The sequence below is a fragment of the Oryza glaberrima genome, chromosome 4, assembly GCF_000147395.1.
Source record: "Oryza glaberrima chromosome 4, OglaRS2, whole genome shotgun sequence".
In the NCBI taxonomy this organism is placed as follows: Eukaryota; Viridiplantae; Streptophyta; class Magnoliopsida; order Poales; family Poaceae; genus Oryza; species Oryza glaberrima.
The window spans coordinates 23,857,210-23,878,559 of record NC_068329.1 but is presented as its reverse complement, the minus strand read 5'-3'; the positions used below and the strand labels follow the sequence as shown (position 1 = coordinate 23,878,559).

At 43.4% G+C, this 21,350-nt stretch overlaps 3 protein-coding genes across 7 annotated transcripts; all 3 read left to right on the top strand.

Moving 5' to 3' along the window:
- Positions 1 to 2,047: 2,047 nt before the first annotated feature.
- Positions 2,048 to 9,031, top strand: LOC127770908 (uncharacterized). The gene has a single exon (XM_052296680.1). The coding sequence runs from the start codon at positions 2,048 to 2,050 to the stop codon at positions 3,236 to 3,238; it is 1,191 nt and encodes a 396-aa protein (XP_052152640.1). The 3' UTR covers positions 3,239 to 9,031.
- A 3,529-nt stretch (positions 9,032 to 12,560) lies between these two features.
- LOC127770907 (uncharacterized) lies at positions 12,561 to 13,503 on the top strand. The gene is made up of 2 exons (XM_052296679.1): positions 12,561 to 13,058; positions 13,160 to 13,503. Exons 1-2 carry the CDS (start codon positions 12,561 to 12,563, stop codon positions 13,205 to 13,207), a joined length of 546 nt encoding a protein of 181 aa, XP_052152639.1. The 3' UTR covers positions 13,208 to 13,503.
- Positions 13,504 to 16,487: 2,984 nt separating this feature from the next.
- Positions 16,488 to 21,039, top strand: LOC127771361 (probable metal-nicotianamine transporter YSL9). Of its 5 annotated transcripts, none has more exons than XM_052297256.1 (7): positions 16,489 to 16,659; positions 17,027 to 17,707; positions 18,811 to 18,908; positions 18,996 to 19,130; positions 19,245 to 19,434; positions 19,516 to 19,630; positions 19,707 to 21,039. In XM_052297256.1, the coding sequence occupies exons 2-7, from the start codon at positions 17,099 to 17,101 to the stop codon at positions 20,627 to 20,629; spliced, it is 2,070 nt and encodes a 689-aa protein (XP_052153216.1). In that variant the 5' UTR covers positions 16,489 to 16,659; positions 17,027 to 17,098; the 3' UTR covers positions 20,630 to 21,039. The 5 variants fall into 5 exon arrangements, with proteins under 5 accessions (XP_052153213.1, XP_052153216.1, XP_052153214.1 ...); XM_052297254.1 differs by having other exon boundaries at positions 17,024 to 17,707; XM_052297255.1 differs by having other exon boundaries at positions 16,489 to 16,857; positions 17,024 to 17,707.
- Positions 21,040 to 21,350: the final 311 nt, after the last annotated feature.

The following is a 21,350-nucleotide window of genomic DNA, read 5'->3' as shown; positions in this document are numbered from 1 at the left end:
TACCTCGGTATAAACATGGTTGAATCAAATGGTCACAAGTGTTGATCTCGACTCAAGCTTGACCCCAAGTTGGATGCGCAAGGCAAATGTATAATGGAGCTAAGAATGTTTTCTTAGTCTTTTCCCGGTCTTGGTGTTTGGTGTAGACCGGATTTGCTAGATAGGCGCCGTACTATCAAGAGGGGTCTATGAAGCAAGCTTGTGGATGATCTTATGCCATATTAGTTCATATGCATGTAGGTGTATTTGGTGGGCTTGTCTAGCCAAGTATGGTGAGTTTTCTCAAGTCCTAAACAAAGAGGGATGTGGGCAAATCCTATAGGTTTGGGTAGCCTCATGTGGTTATGTCCGGTGGAGTATCCTTTGGAGTGTGAGCCCTTTCTCCCAGAGAAAATTTGTGTTTCTTGGATGGATTTTTCATGGGTTGGATAGCCCTTTGAATAAGCTTTCCATAGAGTCCAAGAACGCCAAATTCCGAGACCCGAGTCAAGAGATATCACCGTTTTACTAGCGGTTGGTTGAGCTGAAAAGTGACCTGCGGTCTGACCGTGGGCCTTAGGCCGGTCTGACCGGGCCTGTTAGCCGGTCTGACCGGCGTGGTAAAGCCGGTCTGACCGGCCCACTGGTCTGTTGCACTGGTCTGGTTTTTTGTGGTGATACAAAGCCGCCAGAGCCGCAACCGGTCAGACCGAGCCGACGGCGGTCTGACTGAGCCGTTGATGGTCTGACCGACCACTACACTACGGTCAGACCAACCAGGTTGAGTGGGCTCAATGATTGCCCTGTAACGGCTAGCTTTCTAGCTGTTACAAAGTAGTCCGGTCTGACCGGCCTCACAACGGCGGTCTGACCGGCAGGGCACAGAGTTGGGGATTTCGGTTCCAACGGCTAGTTTTGGTGGTTGGGGGTATATATACCCACTCCCCAGCAGCAAGGGTAAGGTTTTGGCACTCCATTGCATTATCTTGAACCCTTGCAAGAGCTCTCACACCCTTGTGCACTTTGTTTATCTAGTGAGGTGTTAGAGAGTGAGTTAAGCCAATCCAAGTGCATTGCTTCATTGTTATAGCTAGTGTGACACTTGATCATCCTCGGCAAGCATCCTAGACTTGTTACTCTTGGAGGTTGCCGCCTCCTAGACGGCTTGTGTAGGTGTTGCCCGGTAACCTCTCCGAGGAGATTGTGGAGGAGGCCCGGTGCCGTTTGTGAGTGGTTTGGAGTTCACCACCTTCGGAGTGAAGGAAGAACTACCCCGAGTGATCGAGGCTTGGGTAGTCCTCTCCGTGGGCCGGCTCCCGCCTTGCCCACCCCTTGACGAAGGGGGCGTGCGGTGGCTTCGTGGTTGAGCGGTGGAGTTAGGCTCGCCTCAACGGGGATTAGGAAACCGGCGAGTTTCCGAACCTCGGTGAAAAATTCCTTGTCTCTTGTCTCATTTATTTGTTGCATTTACATTTGTGCTATTTACATTCATAGAGACATATTTGAGCCCATATCACCTAGGTTTGCAAAACTTAACTTAGTTGCTTAGTTAACCTTGCACCTTACCTTGCCTAGCAACTTAGGTTAGTTTTGTTTAAGTGCCATTATGTTTTAAAACCGCCTATTCACCCCCCCTCTAGTCGGCCTCCTTGATCCTACAAGTGGTATCAGAGCTTGGTCTCTCATTTTGTGGACTTAACCGTTCCGAGAGAAAAGGATGGCTTCTAGAGATATAGTACACACGGGTGGTGACCCTCCTATGTTTGATGGCACAAATTATGCACAATGGAAAATCCACATGATTTCTTATTTTACGGCCATGAGCCCAAAAATATGGTGGATTGTAGATGTGGGCTTTTCTCATGCTTTGGATGACCATGCTCCAACAAGTGGGCAAGATAAATGCCTACATCTCGATGCTCAAGCTACTAATGCTTTATTTTGTGGTTTGAGTGATGACATGTTTAATGAAGTATGCAATCTCAAGAGTGCACATGCTATGTGGGTAAAGCTTAAAGAAAAATATGAAGTGCCCACACTTGTTGAGAATGGTTGCACACAAGAATCGATGTCGGGTGAAGACTCCACCTCCTCAAGTGATGATGAGGAGCTCCCAATACCATCCACATCACCTCATTTGTTAATGACAAATGGTAAGAATGAGGTAAAGAATGATTCTCTCGATAGTATTATTGAAAATACTTGTGTTGTTGATGATGGTGGTGATGATGATGAACCTTCATATGATGATCTTTTTAACATGCTTAGGGATGCTAGTAAATACATTGCCAAAGAGAAGAAGAAAAATCAAATTTTAGAGAAAACTCTTCTCTCTTTGAAAGACTTAAATGTGGAGCTAATAAATTCTTATAAGGAACTTTGTGATTCTTATAAGAAGATAAAAGAAGCTTATGAGTCTCTTCTCATTGGAAATGCATTTAGTAAGCCAAAGGTGGACATAGGCATCACATGTAATTTAATTGATGATGATATGCCATGTGTAGCTAGCTCATGTAGTACATCTAAGGCTAGTGTGTCCACCTTTTGTGATGACTTGTTAGATGTACCTTGTAGCTCAAACATAGATGAAAATTCTTGTTCTTCCTCCTCTATGTATATTGTTGCTAACCTTGTAGAGGAAAACAAGCAATTACAAGCCCAAGTCAAAGATTTAAAAGAAGACTTGGATAGAAGCTACAAAGGGAAGAACACACTTGACGAAATCCTAAGCAAGCAAAAGAGCTCAAATGACAAGTGTGGACTTGGCTTTCATCGCAAGGAGAGTGCTAAGAAGACAAGACACATGCCTAGATATGCAAGGAAGCATGCATACTTAAGAAATGATGGAAAGAAAAATGTGAGTAAGAACCATCCTCACATTACATGTTTTGGTTGTCATGAGAAGGGACACTTTGCCTCCGTGTGCACAAACATGAAGGATGAGAAGTGCAACTTCAAATTGAGGCAAACCGGCAAGAAGCAAGACAAAACGACAAGTCATAGAGGCCAAAACCTAACTTGCTACAATTGCCGCAAAAAGGGACATATTGGTAAAAATTGTCCCATAGGTAATACTCCTAAGCCTAATATTATTTTTGATGATTATGTGCTTAGGAAAAATAGGCAAGGCAATGTGTTTGCTAGATATGTTGGTTTACCTAGACTTGCACCTAGAAGGAGGACCATTTGGGTGCCTCGTATTTTGGTAACTAACATTGATGGACCCAATTTTGTTGAGGACCAAAATGTGCCAAAATGAGAATATAGGTACATAAGAGGCATTGGAGTTTTGGCCTATGCGAGAAAATGTGATTCTCACCAAGTTCAAGAATTGGAGCCAATAATGAGGATGGAGAATTCACATCAAGGACCAATGCCATCTCGGTAACATGCTTTTGGTTTGTAATTTTTTTATATAGCCTTGTGTATGTTGCATTGCATTTTCATAGTTCCAAAATTAAATTTCCTCTTCTTATGAACATCATCATAAATGCATGTTGAGCATAATGAGTAGTGGCATATGAAGCTATAGGCTTGATCATATTAATGCAACATATTTATCATCTTGTGCTTATTGTCAATCTTATTTGATTTTTATTGGATCTTGTGTTTATTTGCTCATCTTTGTTGGGTTGAAGGGAATATCGCATTAAGGGAAAGTATTGCATTTCTTACATATGCACTACAACCCTTAGAATGTGAACAAAGTAATCCAAGTGGTAGAAATGTTTTCAAAAGGCCCATTTTGACCAAAAGTCAATTTTTTGAGAAAAACTATAATTCTTGAAAACTATTACTTGGAAAATGTTTCAAAAGGCCTCTAATATGTTTTCCAAACTTTAGTTTGCAAGAAAAAGTATTTGTAAAGTAAAAATGCATTTTTGACTAAAATTCTAGTTTCTAGGATCTTGTTTTCGAGCAAAACTATTTTTCTCTCTACAGGGATATCTAAAGAGAATTTGAAATGGAGCCCAAAACAAGTTAGATAGAGTTGGTCATTTCAAATGTTTTTGGTTTTTGAACCTTATCCAAAAGACCAACATATTAAAAGAAATTTGATATCAAAACTCACCAAAAATTTTAACTAGACCATATATGGTCACTTTCTATCACTTTGGTGAGTTTATTTCTTAAATCTGAATAATTGTATCTTTTTTGGCTCAAAATCATATTTGAACTTCATGCATATTAGTTTCTCTCAAATATCATCTCATTTGCTTCTTTTTGCACTTTTGGAGGAATGTATTTGAAAAGAGAGCTTGTGTAGCCTTTTTCTCAAACTTGGCCTTTAGTATCAAACCTTGAATTCATGAAGCAAAAAAGGAGAGTTGCATCAAGGGGGAGCAATCTGAATCAAACCCATATTCCCTTTGCTCCCGAACATGAATTTTCCAAAAGGTTGCATCCATACCCTTTCAAAAGAGCCTATTTTAGACAAAAGTCAAAAATCTTATTTAAATGGCCCATATATGTGAAAATCCTTTCAAATGTATCCCAATTTGTATTTCAAATGTTTTTCAAGGCTTTTGGAGTCAAAATTTCCATTTGTCAAACAAAATAGCAAAATTGGTCTCAATAGGATCTTTTAGGATCTTGTTTTGGTTGAAAATGTTTTATTTCTCTAAATCAAAATCTATTGAGTTTTTGGAAAAGCTTTCTATACAAAACTTTTAGAGTTGGTCGTTTCAAACATTTCTCTAGTTCAATGTTTTTCCAAAATACCAACCATTCAAACTCTACAACCATTTGAATTTCAGCAAAAATCTTGACTTGACCATTTTCGGCCTAAACTTGCTTATGGCGTGTTAAGCCTTTAGAGCCAAATTTCTTTGTGAATCTTGGCTTGGAAGTGTATCTATAATACTCCTAAGGCTTTACAAATGTCAAACTCCATCGATTTCAAATTTGAATGTGATTTGAGCTCTCAACTCAAATTTACTCACCCTAAAGGCCTACAATGCTCTTTTTGTCTTATCTTTTGATAGAAAAATGATTTTTAAGAAACTCTTTTTGGAAAAGTTCCTCACAAGTATAAAGATCAAATCTGCAAGGTTTCAACTCATTTCGATTTGATTTGCAAAGATTTTGACTTTTTCTCGTTTTGCTCAGCTTGCTGAAATTTTCAGAACAACCATGTTTTTGGGCTGATTTGTGATTTTTGTATCTCCAAATGGGTTCCAAATTTGAAGAAGATCACAATATGGATTTTGATCCTCAATAGTTGAAGTTTACTTCAAAATTTACTCAGAATTTTAGCTGGTCATTTGGATGCCTTTTCAACCTCATTTTCAGTCTCCAAAAATCTGAAAAAGTCAAATTTTCAGTTGGCTGAAAGCTTGTGAGATTTGTTTCTTCAATTCGGTTGAGATCTTGGAAAGGACCCCAAAATGAAATTTTTGTATTTTTACATGAACTATCTCCAGGATTTATGGCATATTTTTCCGAGCTTAGTTACACAGGTTTCTATTGCTAAAAGACGTCGCCATTGCTATGTGCTTTTTCAGCTAAACATGGATTTCAAAGTTCATGTCACTTCTTGTTGATTATTTGAGCATGGTGGTGAAATATAAGATGTTTCAAATAATGAGATCTTTGTTATTTTGAAAACTTCATGAATCCTTGAGCTATGTTGGATATGTTCCTTATTTGAACTCTTTTGGTTTTTGAAATGCCCATGATACATGAAACCACCTAAACTCAAAAGTTTTTTTTTTTATACTTCTCAAAACCAAGCCTTCATGGATAGACTCCAAATTCCAATCTTTGCCACCAAATACAAGTTGATCCTTGCTACCAAAGCCAACTACCATTCCTTGATCCCAAATTCGAATTCCTATATACAAGTGGTCTCTCAACAAATGGTAGTATCCCTTGATCATCTTGAACCCAACACTAGCTCATCATTGTCATTACTTGCCGATATCATGCACTTGAGTAAAATTCTTCCAAATAGCCTTGACCAAGCTCTTCTCAATTTTTGACATTCTTGAAAAAAAACCTTTGATGAGAATATCTCAAGTGAAAGTTCAAGTGCTCAAACTCACCCCTTCTACATATGAAACATATTCCAAATTCTCTATCCAAAGAAAAGACTCTATGAGTAAGGGGGAGTTTTTCTAAATGGGCTATTTCTATATATATATATATATATATATATATATATATATATATATATATTTGGCCTTGTGAGTCTTTATTCCTTTTTGGGATTTTGTAATTGCCTATTTTCTAGCCCTTTTTCATTTTTTGGTGATTAATGCCAAAAGGGAGAGAATATTTGTGATCTATTTGTGATCTCCTTATGATCATAGCTATAAAAGGGGGAAATATTCTAGGATCCCACATCATAGCATTACATATGCATCATATGCATCAGCATGTCATTGGCATATCAATATAATGTTGATTTATATCCTTCATATCCAAATGTGGTTATTATCAATGGATTTGTCATCAATCACCAAAAAGGGGGAGATTGTAAGTTCAAGTGCCTTAATTTGGTTTTGGTGATTAATGACAAATCTAATTATATGAGACTAACGTTTTTATGAGCCTTCTTTGATTAGTCTCATTTGGATATGAAAATAAAAATGATGAGAGGTACGTATTAAACTTCACATATTCTAACTTGGTCTCTCTTGTGGATCCAAAATATAGTGTGAGCTCCCTCATTGATCTTGATTGATTATGTGCATATGTGTTCCTTTATATCCATATGTATGTACACTTGAGGGGGAGCTTATTCTATATTTTGTTTATTATAAGATTTCTATCTTGATTTGAAATCATCTTTCATCTCATCTCTCTATATTGTTTATATCGGGTTATTATCCATCACCAAAGAGAGAAAAGATTGAAAGATCTTGGATTAAACAATTGGTGTAATTGTTACTTGGTGATAGATGATAAACCGATGTTTATAGGATTAACCTCTCTTTTGCATAAGTTGTCTACTAGGTTATTTCCCAATAATGAGATGTGGAAGACTTGCATTCTTTTGTGCCATTAAGTTTTAAAACCGCCTATTCACCCCCCTCTAGTCGGCCTCCTTGATCCTACACGGGGGTCTCTCAACCAGTTCTCTCCAAAAACCTCGGGAATGCCAGAACTCCTCTCGCTGCTGATAACGTTACATTCAGAGCGCATGGGGACTAGAGTTCATGGAACAGGTACCACTGATGTTAGTAACTAAAAAGCTTTGCCATGACAAGGCTAATGTGTTTGGCACGTCATGGATTGCGGGTAAAGCGTACATTTACTGCAGTAAAGTATAAATGAATCTATTCGAATAGCCGTGCTCACGGATTTGAGCATTGGGACTCATATGGTATTTGGTTAGAAACTTAATTCCAAACTTATATTAAATATTGTTGTATTTAAAACATTCTAGGCTTTCTTCCTCTATATTCTTTGCTTTCTGTAAGTAAACCTAGCTCTACTCAGATATTACCATTTCATGCATTCATTATTGAATATAATAGCTTGCTGAGTACGTTGTACTCACCCTTGCTTCAACCCCCCTTTTTCAGAGTCAATTTGATGTTCTTGCTGAAGCTGGGAGTTCAATTATATAAGTTAGTCTCATTCTAACTTAGTTCTTAAGTATAGATTAGATAGATGGTTTAAGTCTATAGCAAAACAGTAGAGTTGAGTCATTCTATGGCTTCTGTTGTAACAGTTAGCCACAATCTTGTAAATACCCTAATATTATTATGTAATAATATCTCCTTTGAAACCTTGACCAAATGTATGTAATGAAGAACCAGATTGTTGAACCTGTATCAATCTACTGATCCAGGACTTGATACAGTTTTAATATGTCGGTTTCCGAATTATTAGTTTTGGGACCCGACAGACTGGTACCGATATCGTGGTCTCGTAGGAAGCGGTTCATGTTATTTTTCCTATGACACACTCATGTCAGGTGCCGTTGTACAGTGGTGCCGGATTAGGGTGTGACAGATCGATACATTTGTAGTACTAGGCAAATTTTGCTAACTTCTATATCGTGATTTCGCGAATTTAGTTGCTAGACACAAAAAAAGTTAATCTTTGAAAAAAATCACTCTCAAAATGTGGTTATTTGCTATACACCCTTCATTAGAATATTCATTCCTAGTTGAACAGGAGAGAAAAATAATAGAAACTATCATATCGGCATCCTCCCCTTTTCTCATCGTCTTTCTGCTTGCATCGTGTAGCTTCGTAGCAAGTCACCTAGGGCCAAGCGACCGACAGAGGTCTCTCATCCTCCGTCTCTCTCCCCAATGGCCCTAGCGACTGGCATGGACATCTTGCCTCCACCAATGGTGAAACTGCGAAAGGTAGAGGCGTGCGTACAGTGATGACAAAGGCAACGACGTCGAAGGATAGGATCGGTGGATCTCATGATGGCCGCAGGTAAAAAACAGGGGTGTTGGATCCGTCATCCACCCCGTGTACCACCGCTTCAAGATATGTTGTCACATGCCTCGGCAACGTCCTCTCCGCTGTCTCACCAAGCCAAGGATGGAGTCCAATGGGCTTAGGGGGGGTTCACAGGCGCCCAGCCTAATTTTCAGATTTAGTACTTACCCCCTATTTTCACCACATGGGAACCCCTCGACCCAAATTCGTGCACCACCCCTGGCCCATGAGCAAGTCGTGGAAGACCTGAGGCCCATGAAAACAGCGCCCCATCTGGGCCACCGGGAGCGAGAGCGACGCCTCGAGCGTTAATCACAGCCATGCCGGCACCGCACATCTCTTCGACTCCCGTTTTTCGCCTTTTGTCTTTCTTTTTCCCGCGATACGGCATCTGAGTGGCTGTTTGTCTGTTCGTCTTTGATCCAACACAATCTCCTCTCACCACAGTTTGCCGAGTCGCTGTCTACTCCTGCCGCTCAACCGCTGGTCGCCGACTCACCATTGCTCGCCGTCCTAGCCTGCTGCTGGTCGCCCTAGCTGGCAGCCCGCAGCATTACGGCGGCACTGCGGCAGCGAGCAGCCAGACTACAGGGGCAGCCTGCAGCTAGCAGCGGAGCACTCAGCAGTGCACAAGCAAGAGACTAAAGAGAGGTATTATCTTCCTTTTAGTTAGTTCCAAACTTTCAATTTACCCTCTCTTCTAGTTCTAGTCTTATTTTAAATCCTATTAATTTGATTTGTAACTTGTTGATAGCACCCTTTCAATATCCAAATTTATATATAAGCTAGGGTTTAAAGTTTGAAGAACTGAAAGTTTCAATTGATTTCTGGAAGGGACAAGGACTCCTGCTGTCCTGCTGCCATCAGTCCATCAACCATCACTTAGTAAAATTGTAAGAATATTGCGACACATTTATTTTTATGTTTTTACATCTTCATTGTTGGATATAAATTTTTAGTTGAAAACTAAGATGTTTCTGACTTCTGTTCTGCTTTTATTGTAGGCTATTATGGATTACTTATCGATGATATTGAGATTGACAGCTTTGAGACCGGGGATGTATTTTATATAGATTGAACGTCTTTTATGTATTTTTTGATGTTCCCCTTCACGGTTTCTTTTCGTCTTATATTTCAGTAAGCACTTTTACTTGCTACTCAACGATTTTTTTTATCAATAGTTATCTATAAATGAACAACTATCATTATTTAGAGTAAATGTCGCCATCTATACAGTAAAGTAGTGCACCACCCTTAATATGGTTCCAGCTCTGCCACTACACCAAGCCACCAACACCGGATCTGCCGTCGCTCCATCCCCTTGACCTAAAATCGGTTGTCACTGAGCGCTCTGTGTCATGATATCGGAATATATAAAGGCTGGCGGAAGGGGCGCGCGATGGGGTGTGCCACATACGCGTTTTGCTACATTATGCACGGTGGAAATTTATGAAAAAGCCCTCTGTTTTGTTCGTAATTCGTCCGGCGTCCCTCGCCAACCATCCTCTGAGCTGTAGGGGTGGGCATTCGGTCTAACCGAGAAATTCGGTTCGGTCTTTCGGTCTTTTTAAAATTTCAGTCATCAAAAACTCAAGACCGATCGGTCCAAAAAAAAAATGAAGACCGAGCACTTCGGTCTTCGGTTAGTTCGATTCGGTCTCGGTCATGACCGAACTAACCCGAGAGCAGAAGTGTCTGAACAAAAAAAATCACAAAAGCCAAACAACAAATGTATGGTTGACAAATCAAAAGGCAACTCAATAGATCAATAGAGAGATGATGCATCTGCTGATCTGCACATGCAACTAGGAAATCAAGCAGATTCAGAAAGACAAAAACTGAAAAGCAAATCGAGCTAGGCGGTGAAGGACGGTGTCGGCGCGGTGGACGACGGAGGCGGCGCCGGCGTGGTGGAGGCGGAGACGGCGCGAGGGAGGCGGAGGGCGGGCGGAGGTGGAGGCGACGCCGACGCGGTGGGCCGAGGGCGGACGGAGGCGGCGCCGGCGGCGACGCAGTGGGCCAAGGCGGACGGAGGCGGCGCTGGCCGCCGGCGCGGTGGAGACGGAGGCGGCGCAAGCGCGGTGGAGGCAGGCAGCGCGGTGCTAGAGCCCGGAGGCGCGGCGCGAGCGGGAGGAGTGGGGAGTGCGGCTGTGAGGGTGAGGGAGCCGAGCCGAGTGGGAGACTAGGAGTAGGGTTGGTGATTTAGGGTTTATTTTAGTGGGCTTAGTACTGGCCTACTGGGCCTCCTAGTCTATTGGGCTAGTTCGGTTATTTCGGGTAGGAATAAGTCCATTTTACCTCCCTCAATTCTTCCCCTTTGTCGAATTTCATCCCTCAACCATAAAACCGGGTATATTACCTTCTCCAAGTGTTAAAACCAGTACAAAACAACTCCCTTGGTGGTTTTTGACAGTGGTTTTGCTGGCGTGGCATCCCAGTCATAAAAAAAAATTAAAAAAATATGTGAGGGCCCACATGTAAGTGGCATTTCTATTCTTCCTCTCCTCCACCACTCTCCTCTCTCCTCCCCCTTCTCTCTCCCCGAACAGAGCACGGTCGGGGACGGAGGATTCGGAGGCGCAGGAGGTGTGGGGACCGCCGGAGGATGCAGGCGCATGCCGCAAGGGAGAGGATCGCCGGCTGCGGCGCCCACGCGGGGAGGGTTCACCTGCCACGGCGTCGATCTGCTCGGCCGACAACACATCCTCCTGTTGTCTATCCGCGCCGCCAACCTCCAGCAAAATATATAAGCTCATCAAGCTACCTTTCGAAGAGCATGTCATGTGCTGACTGTGGAGTGCAAAAGATTGAGCTTTCACCTAAACACTTGGAGGGGGATAAACCGGCGACCATCCATGGAGCAGCAGGAGTAACAACTGAAGATGATCATGATCCATCCCAACAAGTCGCCGGAGCAAGTGGTAGCCTCTTTCGAGCTTTGACACCACACGAGGAAAAAATCAGACATAAAAAACCCCATGAAGAACAACCCAACAGTAACAAAAGCATCCTCCCTCCATTAGCTGCTTGTCCTTTCTGGAATTCTGTTTTTCTTCTCCAAAGAGACAACGTGAGATGCATGGATGAACAATTGGTGGTGCGCCTACTACTGCCCGGACTCCTCATCGGACTCGCCATCGTCGCGCTCATCCTCCCGGTCCTCCTGCTGCTGCTGATGGTGTTGGTGATGGTGGTGCGGGTGCGGCAGTTGACCGGCGGCACCGGCGCCGCCGACCTGGTGGTAGAACTGGCTGAGCGACTGTGCGGCGAGCACGCCGATGTGGCCGTCCTGTGAGAGTCCTAGCTCTAGCCCTGGCATGGTGGAACAGATGTCAGCGCCGACACCGGTATGGTCCCCGTCCCCGTGGCGGCGACGATTGCCGGCTCCGCCTGCTGGAGCAGCCACTGGACAGTCTCGCCGTCAGACTTGTGGCTGAGCTCCCGCGTCAGCTGGAAGATCCGGGCGGCGCACAGCACCGGCATCCGGATCCGCCATCCCCGGCCGTCCACCTTGGTGTGTTGGGTCCTTGTTCGAGCTCCGCTTCGGTCCTAGCCCCTGCATCCTCCTCTCCCCCGCCGCCACCACTACCACCTGCATCTACTGCTACTGACAGCGGATCCTCTCCCTCGCGGCGTGCACCCGCCGCATCCTCCGGCGGTCCCCACACCTCACGCACCTCCGGCGCCTACCCTGGCCGTGCTCTGTTCAGAGAGAGAGAAGGGGGAGGAGAGAGGAGAGTGGTGGAGAGGAAGAATAGAAATGCCACTTACATGTGGGACCTCACGTATTTTTTATTTTTTTTAAAGACTAGGATGCCACGTCAGCATCAAAAACCACCAAGGGAGTTGTTTTGTACTGGTTTTAACACTTGGGGAGGTGATATACCCAGTTTTGCGGTTGAGGATGTAATTCGATAAAGGGCAAGAATTGAGGGACGCAAAATGGACTTATTCCTTTCGGGTATTTCGGTTAACCGAGCCCAATAACCAAAATACCCGAAATAAATTCGGTCTTTTGATGTTAGGGACCGAACAACTACCCGAATTTTTCGGTCTCGGTCTCGGTCTAATTGTGCCCACCCCTACTGAGTTGTATTTTTACGTTTAGGCCCTTCGTAGATCCGGGTATTCTATGAGAAGGAGAGAAAAACCGTGAATTAGGTCTGCGCTCTAAAATGTGGAAGCTGAGGGGTTTTTTCGCAAAACGGCACGCACTAGCCCAAAACCCTAGCCGCCTCCGCCGCATCCCCTCCTCCCTCGTCTCGCCCTCTCCCTCTCTCGCCACCGCCGCCGTCTCCGCTTTCCCCTCGCGCCGCCACCTCTGCTTCGCGCCGTCGCCATCGTCGTCCGCATCGTCTCGCGCCTCCGCCGTCGTCGCCGCCGCCTCCGCCGTCGCCGTCTCCGAGCGCCTCCACCTCCTTCTCCCCCCTCGCTTCGCCGTTGTCGCCGAGCGCGGACTTCGAGGCGGACGCGGAGAAAGCGACGAGGCGAACACTCCTCTCCTCTTCCCCTCTCGTCTCTCCTTTGCCTGCGAGGAACTGTGCCTCGCCGCCATCGTCATCGTCGTAACCTGCAGCCGTCGTCGTCAACTGGCCGGTCTAGCCGCTCGCCGCACGTGGTGGCCGATGGTCGCGCCTCCACCAACTTCTTCAGCACGTGGATCCAGTATTGATGTTGGGGAGCTACTACTTTTCCTGCAGTCTTGATGTTTTGATTCATTTGGAGTTTTAGTTTGCTGTGCTTTGATAGTCTATTTTTCTTTTGGTTCGATCAGCATCTTCTGCTCGGTGCCATTCCATTCCCCAAGACCTTCTTCTGTTGAAGGAGCTTGGAGTTTGCGGTGTCGTGAACTGAACAAATCCTACGAGAGGCTGGTTCCCATGTGCCTGTAAGAGGTATACTAGCTGAGTAAATTTTACCCACTTCTAATTAGCTGCTAGCTCATAAATAAACATCAATTGAATTTTGGTGTTCCATTATCACTGATTGACCTATTAACAATTTTTTCGTGTGCTCGGGCACTTAGTGCGGTAAGGTTTTATTAGGGTATGGTATATATCTGCAGGTGCTTCTCAATATATGATTTCATTAGCTAACGTATGTTTTCATGTACTTACATTCCAGCATGTTTGGATTCTTCAGAATATGATGGGATGCTGAATGTAATCTTGAAAAGTTGGGCCCATTATTCTTCAGTTGCCCTATTTGCAAAAACCCAAAGTGTATAGCAATGTGTACCAGGGATTATTTTTCTATTAATTTTGGGTTATTATGTAATAAAAACATTGTATATTCATGTGAACCAAGAGTCTGTAACGAACCGAAATTTCAACAGAGATGCTCTACGTTGATAATAAAGTGTCCATCTGTAGTAGGATATTTATTACGGAAAAAGGCAATACTAATTACGATGCTATTGATATCCACAAGAGTTGAACTGTAATCTATGATGTCGCTTATCAAATTTTCATAGATTTCCCTCATCTATTTACCGACTGATTGTCGTTTTAGTCCGTGCAGGCGGCGCCCCAGCCTCTAGTCCTATGTAAAGATTTGCCGCCGTACCAGTCTTCTCAGAACTTCAGAGAAAGGCCTTGTCTTCAACTGAAAGTGAACCTCTTAACTCCACCAGAAAAAAAATTGCTGGATGAGAGACGGGTAAGAGATACTAGTACCCCCACAATGATAGGAAGAAAACAAACTAAATGAAGTGATGAGGGGGGCACGACATGGAGGGCCCTAACTATCAACTTCTCCAAACCACACGAGAAGTCGAGAACAGATGCATCAGCCTGCATTGTCTGCACTCCTGAACATATGCGCTTCGTGCGTCCATAAATTTGTCCGCCTCCTCAGGAAGGTGTCCGGAACATGGACGCGTGAAGGGTTCAGTGATTCACTGATTTGGGCTTTGTTCGAATGTGCCTTTAGCTTTAGCTTTTTAATCGTATAAAAATATTAGCATATAATTAATTAAGTATATCCTAGCTTCATCCTAAAATATTATGATTCTGTTTAGTTTTCTTGTTCTAAAATACTGTCCAGATTTGTTGATATAGAATGGGTATAATATGACTCACCCTTCTAGTTTGTAACATTTTATAACGGAGGGAATATTACTCACTACAAATTAAAAAAATAGTTTATTTTTTTTAAAAAAATCTATATAAAAGATTTTTTGATAAAAAATATCAGTTTGAAAAGTATAATCGTGATAAACGGGGGAGTTGTAAAAGCAAAATGCGCTGCAGAACACAGCCATACGTACTGATTAGTCCTTTTCATTCAGTACGGTGCGGCGATGCGGTTCTTCGTGTGATTAGTCCTTTTCATCCAGTATTCGCATGATATTTGCTATTGCTACAGCTTGATTTTTACTATCTGCTTGAGGTCTCGAGGCTATCTCGCGTTTGCATATGATCCACAGATTATCCATCCATCTCTGCGCCTACTTGCGGACGCCGAGATGCGTTTCACGCTTTCATCAGAGGCCACTGTTACTACTTTCCGTCTTTCCGGACTCACACGGTCACACTGCCGCCCCAGCATTTTTTTTTTAGAAAATGGGATAAACCCGGTCTCTATATCGGATCGGATATACACAGCCATTGCCGCCCCAGCATACGGACCGAACCGCCGGGAGGACGCACGCGCGCGCACACGCTGCGGCCGAGGGCCGTGGAATTCTGTCGTGATATCTGTGTGTCGCGATCGCGGTGGTGGGCTGGTGGCGTGTGGGCGAGGCGAGCACACACGCCCGCAGAAAACGAAAGGGGGAAGCAGCCAAAGCCCAAGCGGCACGGCCGGTGTGAAGCTTGCCGCCCCAACCCCACCTCGCGCGCGCGCGGGGGCACGCCGCTTCGCACGCGCTCGCTTCAGTTGCTTTGCTTGCGCCAGGTTGAGAAATTCGCGCATACATGCCGCCGCTTGGCATGCCATGGCATCATCATGCATGCATGTTCTTGCTCGCGGCCAGTTTGCTTACGTACGGTCGCCGGTCGCGTGTGCTCCTTAGCCACCGCGGCGCTATAGCCTTGGCTCATGCAGCTCAGGTCGTCGTCGTCGACGTCGCCGTCTCGTCGAGGAGGAGACCGGTACGAAGGAAAGCAGGAGTACTAATACTAGTTGTTTGGTACGCCGGCGAGTTAATGCTTTTTCTGTTGCTGTTTATTACCGACAGACGACTGTTAATGGTTCAGGTCGCGAGTTCGTTCACTGTCGTTTTGAGTTTTGACGAAGCTTTCTTGACAGCTTCGCCTTCGCGGTCTTTCTCTCTTCCTTCTTTTACCGGCGTCACGTAGAATTGCAGGTTGGCTCTTAGTTTAAAATCGTTCGATCTTGCTTTGAAGGTCTGATTGACTGATTCTTCTTTGTTGACTTTGTTTTTATAACCTTTGTCATTTCGTAAGCATTCAGGGTCTGCTGGTTTGCTTGCGCGTGAGTGGCGGGACTCTGCCTGTGTTTCTTGCACGGAATGTTAATGGAAGCAATTTTTTTACTGTATGTTGTGCCGACTCCCTCCGTCCAAAAAAAAAAAAATCCTAGTTTCCGTGTCCAACATTTGACCGTCTATCTTATTTGAAAAAAATATGAAAAAAATTAAAAAGACAAGTCACATATAAAATATTAATCATGTTTTATCATCTAACAACAATAAAAATACGAATTATAAAAAAATTTCATATAAGACGGACAGTCAAAGTTAGACACGGAAACCAAGGATTTGCCTTTTTATGAGACGGAGGGAGTATGTGTCTACTGTTTAGTTCCTGTACACTGGCTTCCACTGATCATGGTTATTTATTTTTATTGGTTTCCCCATTACTGTTGACAGTTGATGCTATCTGAAAAAGAAATTGTTTTATACTCCTCCCATCTCAAAATAAATATATTTATTTTAAGATAGAAGGAGTAATTGTCAACATAATCAATCTAAACCGTTTAACAGATATATTTTATAGTACCCCCTCAAATACTTCAACTAATGCTAGGAGAATTTTTTTCTGCTAATTATTTAACTCATAAATAAATGGGTGAGATAAATTCTATTTCTTCTACTAGTGATTATATTGGTAGATAAAAACATTACCAAACCTCCTTGCTTCCTTTTCTGACGAAACAAAACCAAGTATACGCTATTTCTCTTTGCCAATCACTTCCCCTTTCTTTTGTGACGTGCTATTCAGTTCTCTTTCTCACCTTCAGTTTCGTTTGGCTCGCTGTTCTTGTCTTTTCAGTTGGAGCAAGAGCAAGAGAGAATCCAGGCTAATTCAGGTGGGTCTTTTTTACATTATCTTTCTGGAATCCTCGATACCACACTGAAGATAAAAGGCAGTGATTTTCTTTGGAGAATCACCCATAAAAATTTCATCTTTTTCTTTGCCCCTATGGATTTCTTGCACTGATCCTTGGCGAGAGAGCGCACTTGTTCATAGCTTCGCTGCTTAGCACAACGGATGTAGAAGAACACAAGTGAGGAGCTCACTAGCTAGCATCATATTCGTGCTAACTCATCCTCGTACTGAAAAAAAAAAGATCTTTTTGTTTCACCGACCCTTCATTCTCTCATTCACATGCCTCCGCTGGAACTCGGACACGGGGGTGAATCTGACGCCGGAAAATTCTTTCCGCCATGAAGCAGGAGAGGCGGAGGAAGCGGCAGCCCGGGCCGCCGCGCCTCGAGCTGGTGGTAGCGCACCCGCGGGAGGAGGAGATGGCCGGGCTCGACGGCGGCGGCGACGCCGAGGAGGGGGCCACGCATGCCCGCGGCGGCGGCGGCGCGCCGCCGCCGTGGCGGGAGCAGCTGACGGCGCGCGGGCTGGTGGCGAGCCTGGCCGTGGGCGCCATGTACAGCGTCATCGTGATGAAGCTGAACCTTACCACGGGCCTCGTCCCCACGCTCAACGTCTCAGCCGCGCTCATCGCCTTCGTCGTCCTCCGCGGCTGGACGCAGGCGCTCGCCCGCCTCGGCTTCGCCGCCCGCCCGTTCACGCGGCAGGAGAACACCGTCGTCCAGACCTGCGCCGTCGCCTGCTACAGCATCGCAGTTGGAGGCCAGGACCACCCCCCATTGCATCCATCCTCCATTCGTCGTCTACCTAGTCTAATGGAGATCCCGACTGATTGGTTCTTTGGATCTTTCTGTGCAGGTGGGTTTGGTTCTTACTTGCTTGGGCTCAACAAGAGGACTTACGAGATGGCGGGCGAGGACACGGAGGGCAACGTGCCGGGGAGCTACAAGGAGCCCGGCATTGCGTGGATGACTGGATTCCTTCTCGCCGTCAGCTTCGTCGGACTTCTCGCTCTCGTCCCTCTTAGGAAGGTCAGTGAGCTTCCACAGCCTTACTCTGTATCTTCGGTAGTTCTGCCATTTGACCAGTTCTGTTCGTGTTTTACTGCTTAGTTTATATGTGTAGATCTAATGATGTGTTCATGCTAGTTTATATCTGTAATGTCATGATTTATTTATAGAATAAATTAAATCATTATATGCTTATAATTTCAACAGTTCTGCCATTTGACCACGGTTCGCTGTAGCTCCTTACTCCTTAGAACTGCAATTCTACATTTCATAGGCGTTTTTGTCGTTCACCAGTTCACCCTTGTGAGAATTTCACAAAATTGTGGTAAACTGACCATCATCTCCATTTCAGCCTTTTCTATCTTTTGTCCCTTCAACATTTCGTAGGTGTTTTAATTTCATTGCACGATGTCACAGATTACATAAGCTAAAAAAAAGGACAATTATGCCTGTATTTAGCTAGGTGATAGAGTTGAAGTGCAGCTAGTATTTTAACGTATCTGATTGATGGCCTTATGGTCCCTGTTGAATCTGGACTGCTGATTGAATTGTTCTTGTATGGTCTTGTTTAGTTGTTTGAAATTGGCGTGCTGAATGAATCGTTCTGGTATATTAAATAAATTTGTCTCTGTCATGAAACCTCTTTCAGTCTGGCTTTATTAAACCACCTAGTTGGTTATTGGTTAAGACATACCAACATTTTTGCTTAATCGATTGATAGTGATTTGTGCTGAAACAAACAATACCAACTCATTAGCGTGTGGTACTTCTCTAGTCCCCTGAAGAAAATATAGCTATTTTGCTTGTGGTTTGAGTTGTACTTTTATAAATAAAATATATTTTTTTAATTCTGAAAAAAAGCATACTTATTATTTGAATCTTGAGTTGCAGTTGAATTTAATTGAAAGCATAATATGAAGTCCACATGCAAAGACTTATTATGCGTGATTCTGGACATATTCTCCTTTTCATTTCACAACATATTTATCTTGTGAATACATAAAAAATGAACAGCTGGCAGTGCTTTTCCACATGTAAATGGATGATTTCATTTGTTACCAAACTTAGTAAAATTCCAGATCTTGATAATTTCCATTTGTTTCTTAAACTTGGTAAAATTTCAGGTCATGATAATTGACTACAAATTAACTTACCCAAGTGGGACTGCAACAGCTGTGCTTATAAATGGATTCCACACACCTCATGGGGATGCAATGGCAAAGTATGTGGTTCTCTAACATAACTCATAATGAGTTCTACTATTCATTATAAAATTTCAGTTAACTGAACGTGTTTTTTGGCACATCAGGCAGCAAGTAAATGGATTCACCAAATATTTTGCTATGAGTTTCTTTTGGAGCTTCTTCCAGTGGTTTTACTCTGGTGGAGACAATTGTGGGTTCTCGCAGTTTCCAACTTTTGGACTAAAAGCTTGGCAACAAACGTAACAACAATCACTTAGCTCATTATTCTATTAAATAAATTTTGACCAACAATAGTGTCACCTGATTTGTTCAAAAAACAAGTTCATCTGATTCAAAACTTTTTGGGTTATCAGATTCTTCTTCGATTTCAGTCTCACATATGTTGGGGCAGGGATGATTTGCTCCCACCTTGTTAATCTGTCTCTCCTACTCGGCGCCATTCTCTCATGGGGAGTAATGTGGCCACTGATCAGTGATTTGAAAGGGGATTGGTATTCAGCAGATATACCTGAAAGCAGCATGAAAAGCTTGCAAGGGTACAAGGTTAGTTTCGTCATTTTATTTTGGTAGTGTACAAGTATAGTATGATCTTTTGATTCTTACCACCTCATATATATTCTTTAGGCCTTCATCTGTGTAGCTCTCATCCTAGGTGATGGCCTATACAATTTTGTGAAGATAGTTGCACTCACTATTAAGAATCTGTTTGATAGCTCAAAACTGAAGAATGCAAAGAAGGGTAAATAATCTGACAGAACTCAATATGACCTTTCTAGTTTATATATGATCTGATATAAGGTGTATTCCACTTACAGGGGAAGACATGCCAGTGCTCGATGAACTTCATCGTAATGAAGTTTTTACAAGAGACAATATTCCTTCCTGGCTAGCCTTCTCTGGTTATCTTGGATTAACTTTTATTGCAGTAATTGCCATTCCCATGATGTTCCATGAGATGAAGTGGTATTATGTTGTCATAGCATACTTATTGGCGCCTGCCCTTGGTTTCTGCAATGCCTATGGAGCAGGCCTAACTGACATCAATATGGCCTACAATTATGGAAAGATTGCCCTCTTCATTCTTGCAGCCTGGGCTGGGAAAGACTCTGGTGTAGTTGCTGGCCTAGTAGGCTGTGGTTTGGTGAAATCGCTGGTGTCCATATCTGCTGATCTGATGCATGATTTCAAGACGGGACATCTAACATTAACATCACCGAGATCGATGATTATTGCTCAGGCCATTGGAACTGTCATGGGTTGTGTAATTTCACCACTAACGTTCTTCTTGTTCTACAATGCCTTTGACATTGGCAACCCAGAAGGGTACTGGAAAGCACCATATGCTCTAGTCTACCGAAACATGGCGATTCTTGGTGTTGAGGGCTTCTCTGCTCTGCCCCAGCATTGCTTGCAGCTCTGCTATGGGTTTTTTGGCTTTGCAGTGGCAGCTAACCTTACGAGGGACCTTTGCCCACCGAAGTATGGGAGATGGGTTCCCCTACCGATGGCAATGGGGGTTCCTTTCCTGGTTGGTGCAAGCTTTGCCATCGACATGTGTATCGGGAGCCTGATAGTCTTCACCTGGCATATAATTGACAAAAGCAAAGCAGCACTAATGGTGCCAGCAGTTGCATCTGGTTTGATATGCGGGGATGGTCTTTGGATCTTCCCTGCGTCCTTGCTTGCTTTGGCCAAGATCAGCCCACCAATGTGCATGGCATTTAGGTCTACAAACTAGAGGAGTAGCAGGGATTATAATTACATGGCAGTTCCATCTACTACAGGAAAGATGCAGCAATGCAATAATGAAGTATTATATGGGATTCCTGGAGGTACCTGTGCAGTAAATATTGGAAAGGTACCAAACATTGTTACCATTTCCATGTCAATGAAGTAAGACAACAGATTCAAGATAATTCATCTCATAACAATGGCGTATTTTTATTGCCTCATCTCTTACCAATGTGATTTATGGTTTTAGCCTGTAGGCGCTAATAGAAGAAATTTTGTATAGTAGAGAAATGTTTAGTGTATACATGTATATATTTGGTGATAAGTTGGACCCGAAGACCGAATATTGTAACAGGTCTCTTTCAAGATCAGCTGATCCAATTCTTACTTTGCCAGTTTCCAGCTGATTTCAGCTAATGGTTTCATCTGAAGATATGTTATCTGATGCGTGTGACAGTGAGAGTTATCAAATGGTGCACTACATGGATTGATCAATACTGACCAGGTATTGTGAAAGATCTGCCTATCCAAGAAAACCACTGCAATGATTGATTATCAAATTCTCCTACAAAAGCAGCTGCGGCAAAAAAGTTTTGAGTCGTTATCGTTGTGCGGCGTTTCTTTTTCATGAAAAAGTGACCTGCATTTGGTACCATCATTTCAGAGAATTTTGACGAGATCTTTCAAGGATAAGAATCTCTAATTGGCTCTATCTCAAAACGAGAGAC